This window comes from Scyliorhinus torazame, chromosome 7 (genome assembly GCF_047496885.1).
Source record: "Scyliorhinus torazame isolate Kashiwa2021f chromosome 7, sScyTor2.1, whole genome shotgun sequence".
NCBI classification, from domain to species: Eukaryota; Metazoa; Chordata; class Chondrichthyes; order Carcharhiniformes; family Scyliorhinidae; genus Scyliorhinus; species Scyliorhinus torazame.
This window is the reverse complement of record NC_092713.1, coordinates 302618268-302632903: the sequence shown is the minus strand read 5'-3', so window position 1 is coordinate 302632903 and position 14636 is coordinate 302618268. Positions and strand designations below refer to the sequence as shown.

The 14636-nt window shown below is 50.4% G+C and overlaps 1 protein-coding gene across 3 annotated transcripts in view; it reads right to left on the bottom strand.

The window, feature by feature from the left end:
* Positions 1-1667: 1667 nt before the first annotated feature.
* The window catches only part of LOC140427132 (F-BAR and double SH3 domains protein 2-like), a 755925-nt gene continuing 742956 nt past the window's right edge, over positions 1668-14636 (bottom strand). For 2 of the 3 annotated variants that reach the window (XM_072512673.1, XM_072512672.1), the window contains 4 exons: positions 9635-9852; positions 8623-8743; positions 6061-6134; positions 1668-3768 (listed from right to left, as the gene is read on the bottom strand). In XM_072512673.1, the coding sequence (XP_072368774.1) occupies positions 3700-3768; positions 6061-6134; positions 8623-8743; positions 9635-9852 (482 nt within the window). In that variant the 3' untranslated portion in view covers positions 1668-3699. The remainder of the gene's footprint in view (positions 3769-6060; positions 6135-8622; positions 8744-9634; positions 9853-14636) is intronic. The other variant, XR_011948399.1, reaches the window with a different exon arrangement.

The following is a 14636-nucleotide window of genomic DNA, read 5'->3' as shown; positions in this document are numbered from 1 at the left end:
TTACTTGCATTTGTTTTAACGTTCTTCACAATCTCAAAATGTCCCATAGTGCTTCACAGCCAATGAAGTACTTGTTGAAGTCCTGTTATACTTTAAAAAACATGATAGCTAATTGACACACAGCAGGATCCCACAAAATGCAATAAAATAAATATATAGTTTTAGGGGTTGGCTGAAGGACAAATGTTGCCCAAAACATGGGAAAGAACTTCCCTCTCCAGCATATCACCTGTGGCTGTGGACAGGCACAGAGTACAGTACGACTGTGCTCCTCGTTCCCACGCCAGGAGCGGATCTACCTAGAACGAGATCTTTCCCAGAAAGTCTCATTTGCACCCTCCATCGAGCAAATAGTCATTCCTATTACTGTCAGAAGCCACCAACAGGGGTGACGTTGAAACAAAACATTAGCCACATCACAGAATCTCGCAGCACAGAAGGAGGAGCCATTTGCTCTGTCAGATGTACCAATTCCTTGAAAGAATCCCATTATCCCATTAACTCCACTCCCCTGCTCTTTTTGTTTCCGGTATTTAGCCAACTGCCTTTTGGAAGTTACTACTGAATTCACTGCCTCCACTCTTCCAGGCTGTGCATCCCAGTGCATAGCTCACTACATACAAATATTCATCATCTCCTCGCTGTACATCTTAAGACTATTGATCGCTCTGCCTCTGTAAACAGTTTCTCCCTATTTACCTTGTCAAAGCCCTTCATGGTTTTGAACACTTCTATCGAACCTCCCCTCGAAACTCTCTGCTCTAAAGGGACCAACTCCAGATCCTCCAGTCTTCCCGTGTAAAGAAAGGTTCTCCCATCCCCGGTACAGGTCTGCTAAACCTGTTCCGCATCCTCTTCTAGGCCTCGACCACCCTGCCTAGAATTCGGCCCGCAGTGCACATTGAGTTGTTAAAAAGTGGCTCCCCTCTGCCAGACACAGTCTGATTAATTGTGGAGTCAGACTCGAAGACTCGAAGCTTCTGGTATCAGTCGAGTTTACACCTGTATCACAATGGGAATGTTCACTTGTTCTACTACTTAAGTCCACTCCGGGCGACAATATCCTCCCTTGTCATGATGTTCCTTCAATTAATTCTCAGAACACGGCAAGGCGGTATTTTATTGCCCATCCCTGGTTGTCCCATGAAAGTGCAGTGACGGGCCTTCTTCATAGATAGACTTTCATAGAATTTACAGAGCAGAAGGAGGCCATTCGGCCCATCGAGGCTGCACCGGCTCTTGGAAAGAGCACCCTACCCAAGGTCAACACCGCCAACCTATCCCCATAACCCAGTAACCCCTCCCAACACTAAGGGCAATTTTGGACAGTAAGGGCAATTTATCATGGCCAATCCACCTAACCCGCACATCTTTGGACTGTGGGAGGAAACCGGAGCACCCGGAGGAAACCCACGCACACACGGGGAGGATGTGCAGACTCCGCACAGACAGTGACCCAAGCCAGAATCGAACCTGGGACCCTGGAGCTGTGAAGCAATTGTGCTATCCACAAGGCTACCGTGCTGCCCCCTTGAACCATTTGGTGGGAGGTTACATTCAATTGAGTGCAACAAATCTGCATGTATTATATTACTGGCTTAAGAAGAGAATGTATGCACATTGGACGGTCAAGAAGGTGGTCAATCAAAATGGACAACACTAACCTGTGCGTTTTGCTGTAATATATTGTACATCTTTCTGTAATTTTTTTTTTTCCTTTCATGTTCCATTCAAATTAATAAAAATGAATTTAAAGTACAGCATTGATTTTATGTCAAAGGCAAAAGGTACAATTTAGCGTTTCAATTTTAAGCCTTTAGAAATTGATCCACAAAAGAGGCCCCCAAAAAAACCCATTCAGTTTCTGGTACCGGGAGACATTAGCTCAAACAAGGGTTTCACACCCAGCCTGGCGCTTTGAGAATTTTAATCGAGCTTTTAAAACACGGGGAAATAAAAAGTTGGTCTCAGTAAAATTTAGCACGCAGCCATTAAAAAAACATATTTGGTTCACTAATGTCCTTGACATCCTTTCCCGATCTGGGACGATACGTGACTCCAATCGTTCACCAACGTGGTTGACACTTAACCATCCTCTGAAATGGTCCAATAAGACACTGGTGTAACAGTCTGTGTCAAACCCAGTGGTTCACGAAGGTGGCCCCACCACCACCTATCCAGGACAAAAAAGGATGGCCAATATATACCAGCCTTTGCAGCGATGCTCAGCCCCATTGTTATAATATACACCAGTACATTATGGTGCACACACACACACACTGATGGACATGCAGTGGGACCAAGCAGCATACACAACACCGCAGCCAATCACCAGTGAGAGCACAACCACTATAAAGACAGGGGACAGGAGAGTTCCCGCTTATTCTAGTAGCAGCCAGCTCGGAGCACAGAGCTCACAGCCTGCAACACAGACATTCACCATGTGCTGAGTGCATCACCTGGTTAGGACTAGGCAAGGGTCAACAGTTAAAGCTGGTATTGCATTTACCCACAGTTGAAGTATGTTAATATAGTTAACCTTATGACAAAATAGAGTTGCACCACTTCCAGTGTTGGTGACCTGTTTGTGATCCAGAATACCCAACACATCACCCATGTAATGAACTTAATAATAATATAATAATAATCGCTTATGGTCACAAGTAGGCTTCAGTGAAGTTACTGTGAAAAGCCCCCTAGTCGCCACATTCCGGCGCCTGTTCGGGGAGGCTGGTACGGGAATGGAACCCGCGCTGCTGGCATTGTTCTGCATTACAAACCAGCTATTTAGCCCACCGTGCTAAACCAGCCCCTGATTCAATGAAATCAATGAAACCTGTGCCTTTGACCTCTAATTCACCTCTAATACTCCCGAGATGTGTCATTACATGACGGGGGGATGTGGTCATGAATCCAGGACTCGGAGGGGGGGTGGGGGTGGGGGGTGGCAGCCCAGTGATTTGACTCCTAAACTGATCAACAAAACACCGGCTGCCAATGAAATCAAAGAAATAAGTCAACACCATCACCAAAACCGCCCAGTCACAGATTGGGTTTATCGGATTAATGGAATGCAAATGGGGATCTGTGAACCCAAGGACACAGCCACAAGGCAGCACTCTCTCTCTCTCTTCTCTCCCCCCTCTCTCTCCCCCCCCCCTCCCCCCTACCACTCTCCCCAATTTGTTAAACCCCCTTTGCTGTTTCTAAGAGAAATCGGAGGGCTGGTCGCTGGTCAGTCAGCTTGGCTTCAGAAAATGAGAAAGGTCATTGGTTGGGGCCCAATTACAAGTGAATTCCAAACACCACTGCCCGATGTCTGTCCCATGGTTGCATCATACATGTTCACAAGCTTCCCAGTGTTTAAGGAATGTCTCATTACATGAGAGGTTCTACATGTTTAAATGGTTCAGAATGAAGATTGGCGATCTTGGAGAAAGCTCCCGTCAGGAAAGTTGTCATGTAGCTGGAACCTGATACACTCGTGTGTCAGGATGATGATGCATTGGTTGCTCAGGTCTCCATCTGCGGAAATTCAAAGCTGGTTTCTCCCAGGTGGTGGTGAATTCTAACCAGGATCACGGTCGGGCAGCCTCATGTCTCCTGTGTGCAGCACCAACTCTGGAAGCAAAGACCTGTCACCCATTCCTCCAGTTGGAGAAGGTCCTATCTGTAGGGACGGAATTGATTGGCTAATATTCAGACGAGGAGTTCCTCATCCTGCTGGGAGACGGGGCTCACTGATGGTGGAGGAGGGGCAGTTCGAATCTGAAAATCAAAGAGCAAAGAAGGGTCTTGTAAGCCATCTGTTAAACAGAAATTCAGGCCATTTCGACCAGAAGTGTTTTCTCCAGAATGAGTCTGACCTACCCCCCCCCCCCCCCCGGGCCATGCTCAAACTGCAGGAGCTCCTAACCAAAAGGGGGCTTTGGGACATCACCTCAAACGCAGAACTGAGATTCCAAACAAGCCTCTGGTTTCCACCATAGCAAAGGGCAACAGACGCATGGGAAAGCAGCACCCCAATGTCATTCTTAGTCAGCTACTGAACTCTCCTTCCCGGAATCCATCGTCTACTTCACGGTCCCCAATGTCACTGCCAGAATCCTGGAACTCCCTCCCCAACAGCACGGTGGGTGGACCTACGCCACATAGACTGCGGCGGTTCAAGAAGGGAGCTCATTACCACCTTCTCTGGGGCAATTAGAGATGGGCAAAAAAATGCAAGCGTAGCAAGTGACATCCATAGCTTGAGAACAAATAATAAAATAATGAATTTCCCTCCCTCAGGCACCTCTCAGGGATCACTCATTTGCCCAACTCCCCTTCTACATCCACAAGCCAAAATAGTGAGCGTCACCGGGAGAGTGTTACTGCAGGGGACATCGTAATACAGCCCATTTCTTGGTCAAACATCAACCCACTAAGGGTCAATTGAATAAGAACCTTGACTGGCTTTCCCCTGTCACTGCCCGGTCCAGGGTTATTGAAACAAACAAGCACATTTCAGACCCCCTCCTGGAACTCCCAATAATTTATATTTATACAGCACCATTAACATGATACAAGGCCCCAAGCTGCTTATTAGAGCGATTAGCAAACATAGTGGCCGGCGCCGGTCGGAGAATCCCCGGGGGCGGGGAGGGTCGCGAGAATCGCGCCATGCTGCCCCGATGCCAGCTTCCCCATTCTGCAGTGCCGTTTTTCGGGCGCCCGCAGGATTCCCGTCGCGCTGGTTGGGGCCCGTTGACAGCCCCCCCCCCCCACCCCCCCCCCCCCCCCCACCCCGGCGATTCTCCGGGCCCCGATGGGCTGAGTGGCCGACTGGTTTGGCCGAGTCTCGCAGGCGTGGATTACACACCTCCCACACGGCGGGTCCTGGACGGTGAGTGTGCGGGGGCCGTCCTGGGTGGGGGGGGGGGGTTCCGACCCCGGTAGGGGGCCCCCACGGTGGAAAGGTCCGCGATCGGAGCCTACTGATCGGCGGGCGGGCTGGATCCATGGGGGCCTGCTTTACTCCGCGCCGGGCCCCTGGAGGGCTCCGCCATGTTGCCCGGGAGCCGGCGCGGAGAAGGGAACCCCCGCGCATGTGCGGAAACACGCCGGCCGTCCCACGCATGTGCGGAAACACGCCGGCCGTTCCACGCATGTGCGGAAACACGCCGGCCATTCCACGCATGTGCGGAAACACGTTGGCCGTCCCACGCATGTGCGGAAACACGTTGGCCGTCCCACGCATGTGCGGAAACACGCCGGCCGTTCCACGCATGTGCGGAAACACGCCGGCCATTCCACGCATGTGCGGAAACACGTTGGCCGTCCCACGCATGTGCGGAAACACGTTGGCCGTCCCACGCATGCGCGGAAACACGTTGGCCGTTCCAGCTGGAGCTGCGCAGACCACTCCGCCGGCAACCTAGCCCCTTAGGTGAGAATTCCTCACTTTCGGGTGCCGTTGACGCCGGAGCGGTTGGCGCCGGTTTTCACGCCGGTGTGGGGACATAGCCCCATTATTAGAGAATCCCGCCCAGTGTGTCACTGAGCCATCGAAGGAGACAGTAAAACAGGTGGCCAAAAGTTTGGTCAAGGACAGCTTCTCAGGAGCCTCTTAATGAAGGACAGCGAGGTGACATTTTGTTTTTGCCAAAACCTAGGACCCAGGCAGCTGAAAGCACACCCACCAATGGTGGAGCAATTAGAATCAGGGACAAACAATTAAGTGGCCTGATTGGAAGGGCACAGATATCTCAGAGGATTGCACGGCCAGAGGACGTGATAGAGACAAGGAGGAGGGAGATAATGCAGGGATTTGAAAATAAGGATGAGTATTTTAAGATTGAGATGATGTTGGACCGAGAGCCAACGTAAGTCAGTGAGTTCAGGGGCGATGAGTGAATGGGACTTGTGTGGGTTCAGATGCAGAGAGCGGAGGCTGTGGAGAGAAGAGTCCAGGAGTGAAAACTAGGACTTCATGGGGAATGTGGTCCACAGGGTGATGCATCCGCCCAGAGGGACCCGGAGCTCAGTGACAGCACTCTGCAAACCCCGATCCTCTCTTACTGGTCTAAGCAGTCCAGCGGCCATCTCGGCAGCAGGCTCCAGGATCTGGGGTTCCTCCTTCTGGACACCAGAATCTGTAAGGGGAATAAAGTGGCATTGACTGTCCTTGCACAAGAGTCCCTGAAATTTAAACACTCACGGTTAGTAGTGGACATATCACTGGAGGATTTATCACACAACCCCACTTGGGAAAGCAGTCTTTTCTCCAAATCAGCAACGTGCAATTACCGACCAATCCTTTTCACAGACAACCAAATGAGCTAAGAATGTTAAGTAAGAAGTTGTAGCAGAGTGGACCATTCGGCCCCTTGAGCCTCTCCACTGTTAATACGATCAACGCTGATCTTCAACCTCAACTCTACTTTCCCGACCCTTCCCCAAATCCCTTAATCCTCTGAAAGACCAAGAACGTGTCTATCTCAGGCTCTCAATTTTAAATACATTCATCGATGGGGCACCCACAGCCACCCAGTGCGGAGAATTCCAAAGATATTAGGGAGGACACCCTTGGTCAATGAAGTGGGTAAATGGAGACAGAGAGGTGAAAGATGTTTGGGGAGGGCAATTCAGAGTTGATTCCCCAGGGCAGGGATACTAATGGTGGGGCGAAGGACCAGGATGAGGCCCCATCGAGACGGTTATGGCGTTTAGCAAGTTCATAGTTAGTCCATAGCTTAACTGCATCCACTTGTATCAGCTCCATATCCCCGAGTACCCCTGGCTAGCAAATGTCTAATGACCTCTGATTGAAAATGTTTGAGTTTGCATCTCCTGCTTTTTATGGGTGAAAGTTTCACACCCGAATCACCTTTTGTGTGACGAGTTCCCCAGCTTCTCGCTTGAATGGCCTGACTCTGTTTTTAAGGTGGCGTTCCCTCATCCAAGACTCCCCACACCAGCATTAAAAAAATCTCTCTCTATCCACCTTATCAATTTCTTTCAAAATTACCCCTTAACTTTCTAGATTCCAGGGAACAGACGCCCAGTTTATGTAGCCTCTGCTCATAGTCTGACCCTTGTGACGATTGAAGGATTTTAGAACTATTGGATTCTAAGTATTGGGCAATTTAAGGGGTAAACGCCCGGGGTTCGAGTGTGTTTGACTGCAGTGGTCACGTTTTGTTTATTTTTTAATCCTGTTTTGCAGGGAACATTTAGGAGCTAGAAGGTGAAATTGACCAGAAGAATGTGTTTTTTAGTCTGGGCTAATAATGCTCTCTGGTTTGACTCGGGTCTGTCATTGGGAAGTTAATGCACTTTCGGTCACTGGAAAGTTAGTTTGTTTTCCGGTTGGTGTGATGATGTCATTGCTGGGTAGAGCGAAGAGATTCAGAGACATTTTGAAAAAGCTTTGGAGAAGAGTTGAAGTCTGATCTGGGAACCCTTGTTTTGACCACAAATAAAAGCACAATTCTCTCCCAGTAGGATAGTTCTAAAAAGAAGAATAGTTAAAGCAGAGCAGTCTTGTCTGAAGACAAGAATGAGGCTGAAACAGCCCAGTTGAAATAGTTATTTGAAGATATTCAGCCAGAATCTGATGGGGTTTTAACAGGAGCCAAACATCTGTCAGTAAAGTGAGTATTACTCTATGCCATGCTGATTTTAAGCTGGTTTGAGAGCTGTATGTTTCTTGTTTAATTGGAAATTGAGTAGTAGTGTTTAAGGGGTAATTGTAAGTGGTTCTTTTCAGGTCTGATGTTAAAGAGTTTAATATTGTATTCATAATAACGTTATGCTTTAAAATACCAAATTCCTACGTTTTCACATAGTCACTCCTGAAGCGAATCATTCCTTCCACACAGGCTGACAAAATAAACTAAAATGTTGGGGTTTCGGTCCCGTACATTAACCACTGTTGGGGTCTGGTCTGGGATTATAATACCCTGGGAGCCCTGGTAACATTCTGATGAATCTTCCCTGGATATGCTCCAAGGCCAGTATAGCCTTTCTAAGGTGCAATTTTTAGAAGTGAGCACAGCACTCCAAAGCAAAAGTGAATGGATAGTGTTAAGCTAGTGTTTGGGGCAGCATGGTAGCACAGTGGTTAGCACAATTGCTTCACAGCTCCAGGGTCCCAGGTTCGATTCCGGCTTGGGTCACTGTCTGTGCGGAGTCGGTACATCCTCCCCGTGTGCGCGTGGGTTTCCTCCGGGTGCTCCGGTTTCCTCCCACAGTCCAAAGATGTGCAGGTTAGGTGGATTGGCCATGCTAAATTGCCCTTGGTGTCCAAAATTGCCCTTAGTGTTGGTTGAGTGGGGTTACTGGGTTACGGGGATAGGGTGGAGGTGTGGGCCTGGGTAGGGTGCTCTTTCCAAGAGCCGGCGCAGACTCGATGGGCCGAATGGCCTCCTTCTGCACTGTAAATTCTATGATACAGATCAACCATGATCTCGTTGAATGGTGGAATAGGAGCTAGGGATTTAATGACTTCCTCCTATTCCTCAGTAACAGATGAGGGTCTAAATGGGCTCATCGTTCTCCTGGGTAATGAGCTTGAGGCGCGGACTGGTCTCCTCTTCTATGCAAGACTCAATGGGTCAACGACACACTAAACGTTCTTACCAATGTTGTTAGGTGATGCCTGGAGTCTCTCTTGCTGTGCGGATCCCGCACTGGTAAACAGCGTCAAACCAGATTCAGGAGCAGGAGGAGAGAATGGGGGAGGAGACTGCGAAGGGGGGTCCTGGGAAATAAAACAAGGTGATGAACAACCGCTCGGCTGCTGCATCCAAGCATCAAAACAACGCAGAGAAACTCAACCAGAAGAAAATGTAATCGCTCCCAACCCCCTCCTGATCTTAAAGAGGTGAACGTTCCGCCCTGTGCGATGCTGGGACAGAGACCCGGCCCTGTTAGGCCTGGGTGTGGGGGGGTTGGGAGGGTTAATGACAAACTGTGAAGAATAATCGCAAAACAATGAGTGTGGGGGAGGGGAGGAAGTTCAATGTTGAAAGAAGATCAGAGAGATATTCAATCGATGGATAGAGAGACTGGGACAAAGGCTACAGGCACAGCGATTGAGGGATGCATGGACCTTTAAATCGCAAGGTGCTAAGAAGGATGAATGATTGATGGATTCTCCCATCACTTCAATGGATGAGTATACAGGAAGGAGACCAGTTGCTCACTGTGGGGCTTGGTGATCCATTTCAAATTGTCAAGGTTGATCATTTTTTAACCGCGAAGCCCTCTTACAGGTGAAGATGTATTCTAAAAATGCAATTGAGATCCTAAAATTAACACAAAGGGGCACTCAGTCCAGAAGCTCGGTGGTGATGTTGAATCAGTACAGGGTCTCGTTTGGATTATAGCTGGAGTGCTTAGTGCTATTCTGGGACACCCAGGGAGGGTATTAGAGGCAAGGGAAGAGAGCAGTGACGATTGATAGAATATAGAAGGACTAGGAGGGGCCAATTTTGGGTGAAACATCAGGAAACGGGAAGCAGAACGGAAAGATGTGGAAGTTAAGTCAGCGCCCTATGTCGGCAGAGAGGAAAGATGGTAAAAGAGTTAACTGAGCTAAGTCAAGTCTGCACAGACTGATTAAAAGCCGCAAACTTCCTGTGTACAGTACCAGCACTGGCTCCAGCTCCAGTTCTGTCCCTTCCCCAACCAGCAGCTCAACAAGCAAGGAAGGGAACACTCCAGCTCGGCCATTGAACTCTCCTTCCCAGAATCCATCATCCACTCCGCGCTCACCGGTGCGAAGGATCTTGATCAGGCCACCTTCAGGGAAACACAGCTCCTCCGCACTCTGTCCCTCATAATCGTACAATGCCCTGGCCAAGCATGCTGCGGAAAACAACATCCCCAACATCAGTTTCTCAATGTGGCTGTCACTGCAGACCAAAGGTGTGTGAGGTTAAGTCATCCTTCAACAGACCACACTGTTGACTTCTTTATTTCTATGTGAACCACAAGCTGTTTCTTATATTGACCGAATGACCACACAACCAGAATATTAGCTCAAAAGACATTTTTTTAACAAACACACTTGTTTTATATGCAACAATTCACGCGGCTACGCACTAAACTAAACCTAATAACTAAGATAACCTTTACTTAACTTCGGGTGACCGGCTGTGTGTGGGAGATAAGGGGCGGGATTCTCCGCGAGCCGGCGGGACTGGCCACTCCTGCGCGAAGGAGTGGTGTGATCCACTCCGGCGTCGGGGTGCCCCGAAGGTACGGAATCCTCGGCACCTTCAGGGGCTAGGCCGGTGTCGGAGTGTTTGGCGGAAGGGCTTGGCGCCACGCCAACCGGCGCCGAAGGGCCATCCCAGCGCATGCGCAAGGGGGTTCGTCTCTGCGCCGGCCGTGGCGGAGATTGACAGCGGCCGGTGCAGAGGGAAAGAGTGCCCCCGGGGCACAGGCCCGCCCGCGGATCGGTGGGCCCCGATCGCGGGCCAGGCCACCGTGGGGGCACCCCCCCGGGGCCAGATCCCCCCGCGCCCCCCGAGGACTCTGCAGGCCGCCCGTGGAGCCAGGTCCCGCCGGTAAGGACCTGTTGTGATTTATGGCGGCGGGACCCGCCGAAAACGGGTGGCCACTCGGCCCATCGCAGGCTGGAGAATCGCCGGGCGCGCCATGATTCCCGCCCCCGCCAAAACCTCGCCGCCGGAGAATTTGGCAACCGGCGGGGGCGGGATTCTCCGACCTGGCAGTAGGGGTCAGACAATCCCACCCAAGGCCTTTATCTGTGTCCACGTGGGTCACGTTGGAAGTCGTCGGGTTCGTCTCGGCTGGGCTCGTCCTTCAGGTAGCAATCGCGGGTCCCTGAACCTGGCTGGTTGATCTGCTGCAATTGGTCGCACACAGGCCGGTCCAAAAGAGGCCGATCCCTTGTGCGCAGGACTTCTTATCCTTCTGCTCTTTCGCGCCCCTTTGGGCGGTCCTAACTCTAGATCCAATGGATCGAGAGGGTTTTGATCATCCTCATTGATCCTGGCCAATTAGGGGGCGGATACCTCGGTGGCTGGGAGGATCCCAGCTGTCATTGTCCCAGGCATGTCGGCCTTTCCAAATAAGGGGAAGTGGCACCGGTTATTCTGCTACTGTTGTGGTTCCTTGATTCGAGTTCTATTGTCCTGGGGAAATGGTGATTGACTTTTAATGGGTGCAAGTTTCAGTCAAGTCTGGCTTCTTTGCACAATACACAGAGGCTGTGTACTTGTCTGTGCCCCAAGTAGACCGCAATTCCCATGGTCCTTTGCAGGTAGCCACTTTAGATGGCTACAACACTCCACCCAATTATTGGAAAGTCAAGGCTCCCTTAGCAGCACCATCCAAACCCACAGCCTCGAACACCTAGAAGGTCAAGAGCATGGGAATACCACCACCTACAAGTTTCCCTCCAAATAAGGGCGTCACGATGGTGCAGTGGTTAGCACTGCCGCCTCACAGCGCCAAGGACCCGGGTTCGATCGCGGCCCCAGGTCACTGTCTGTGTGGAGTTTGCACATTTTCCCCGTTTCTGCGTGGGCCTCACCCCTACAGCCTAAAGATGTGCAGGGTAGGGGGATTGGCCACGCTAAATTGCCCCTTAATTGGAAAATAAAAATTGGGTAGTCTAAAAAAGAAAGTTCCCCTTCAAATCACACACTATCCCAATTCGGACTGCACCACTCGTTCCATGCTCCCTTAGTGATGCCCCCTCTGCTCAGGGATTTAGAGGGGCAGCTCTAAAGGAGCAGCAGTGTCAGAAGGGCGATACTGAGCATGTGCAGCACTGTCAGGGCGGCATCCTGATGGATTGCAGCAGTGTTAAATAGGCAGTTCTGAGGGAGTGCAGCAGTGTCAGTGGGGCAATAAGGATAGTGTGCTGTACTGTCAGGGGCAGTTTTGAGGAAGTTTAAAGTGTCAGAGTGGCAATCCTGAGGGAGTGCTGCACTGCCACAAGGGCAGTACTGAGGCTGGATTTTTATGCTCAAGTTTCTGGAGTCGGACTTGAACTCGGAACCTCTTGATTTGGAGGCGAGAGAGAGGACTACCAACTATGTCCTAGGCCTAACCATCTTTAGCTGCTCCGCCGCCGCCCCCCTCCCTGCACCACACGGCCAGAAGTGGGAAAGTTTGCTGATGAGTGCACAATGTTCAGCAGCATTCGTGACTCCTCAGATCATGAAGCCGTCCATGTCCAAATGCAGCAAGACCTGGACACTATCCAGGCTCGGGCTGACAAGTGGCAAGTTACATTCATGCCACACGAGTGCCAGGCAATGACCATCTCCAATAAATGTAAATAATCTTTATTGTCACAAGCAGGCTTACTTTAACACTGCAATGAAGTAACTGTGAAAAGCCCCTAGTCGCCACATTCCAACACCTGTTCGGGTACACAGAGGGGGAATTCAGAATTCTCAGCTGGTACAGGAATTGAACCCACGCTGCTGGCTTTGTTCTGCATCGCAAACCAGCTGTCTAGCCCACTGAGCTAAACCAGCCCTAAAGAGAGAATGCAACCATGGCCCCTTGACATTACCATTGCTGAATCCCCCACCATCAACATCCTGAGGGTTGCCATTGACCAGAAACTAAGCTGAACTAGCCATCTACACACCATGTCTACAAGAGCAGGTCAGAGGCTCGGAATCCTGCGGCGAGTATCTCACCTCCCGACTCCCCAGAGCCGGTCCACCATCTGCAAGGCGCACGGCAGGTGTGTGATGGAATATTCTCCATTTGCCTGGATTAGTGCAGCTCCAACAACACTCAAGAAGCTCGACACCATCCAGGTACCCCTTTCACAAGCATTCAATCCCTCCATCACCAACGTACAATGGCAATAGTGAGTACCATCTACAAGATGCACTGCAGGAACTCACAGAACCCCTACAGTGCAGAAGGAAGCCATTTGGCCCATCAGGTCTGCACCAACCCTTCGAAAGAGCACCCTACCCTAGGCCCACGCCCCTACCCTATCCCCGTAACCCCACCTAACCTTTTGCACACCAAGGGGCAATTTAGCAGGGCCAATCCACCCAACCTGCACATTTTTGGACTGTGGGAGGAAACCGGAGCGCCCGGAGGAAACCCACGCAGACACGGGGAGAAAGTGCAGACTCCGCACAGAACTCGGGACCCGGGAATTGAACCCGGGCCCCTAGCGCTGTGAGGCAGCAGTGCTAGCCAACTGTGCCACCCACTCACCGAGGCTCCTTCAACATCACCTTCCAAACCCAAGACCTCCACCACCTGGAAGGACAAGGGAAGCAGATACCTGGGAACACCACCCGCCTGGACGCTCCGTCCTAGCCACTCACGACTTGGAAACATATCGGTCGTTCCTTCACTGCCGCTAGGTCAAAATCCTGGAACACCCTCCCTAACAGCACTGTGGGTGTACCTACACTGGTGCAGTCTCCGAGTCTTGATTTTATTTATGTGTGTGGAGAACTTTTCTCCGGATGCATCCTGTCAATTGTTTACATCGCTGATATAGTGAGTGGATTTAAATGCGGCACGATCTTACCAGATAATAGTAATAAACACTCAATTGTTTGTACCCTGAATAAATTAGTATCATCATTGATGGGTAAGAGGCTAGTTCCGAGAAGTTCTTAAAAAAATACCAAAAGAAGGGACCAGGCCCTCAGTGCTTTCTCCCTGGACTGTAACCTTTTTAACCTGTTACAGCTGTTTCACACCTCTGGGAAGGTCCAGCACTGTGTCGTCGGATGAGGAATACCTTGACTGATTTTCTCACGTTTAAAACCCATTTGATAGCAGGTGGTAGGGGGTGGACAAGTTTAAAACCCGTTTGATAACAGGTGGTAGGGGGTGGAGGGGGCGGAGACACGCCGAATTTAAGGCGAGTTCCTACTTGCCCAGAAATGACTAGCTTTACACAATCGCTGACGCCAACACGATGAGAACTCATCGACACCGTAATAACCACACAGATTCACAGAATAGTGGCAAAGCAAATGTCTGCTTTGCCGCCAATATATGTCTTACAACACCAGGTTAAAGTCCAACTGGTTTGTTTTGAATCACTAGCTTTCGGAGCGAAAGCTAGTGATTCAAAACAAACCAGTTGGACTTTAACCTGGTGTTGTAAGACTTCTTACTGTGCTCACCCCAGTCCAACGCCGGCATCTCCACATCAATATATGTCTTGACAGACAAAAGAACACATTGATAGATAATTGTGCTCAAGGCAATTGGAAGAAATTCTTCTACCACTTGCTGAAGTCTGAACACGACCTTCCCGTGGCGGGGGGGGGGGGGGGGGGGGGGGGGGGGAGGGGGGGGGGGGGGGGGGGTCTTGGGCAAGGCGCCAAGTTCTTTCGTTAATTGTAGGTCCTCCTGATCGAAATAATTTCACCTTCAAAAATACATTTGGACTCGGAGGCCTTCAGTCAAACCCCACAATCTGACAGCCCATTGGATCTATCCAACAGGGGTCAGGTGCTTGGCATTTACTTTCAGATGGTTCTGTAATCCTGGCCACAATGCATTGTGAACCTGCTTCACAGATCATTTCTCCAGACAGCTCCTCCCCCTCTCCTCTCAACACCGGCAGCTCCCTCTCACTGACCAAATAGTCCTGTGGCTGACAGGGCATGGGATCTGTC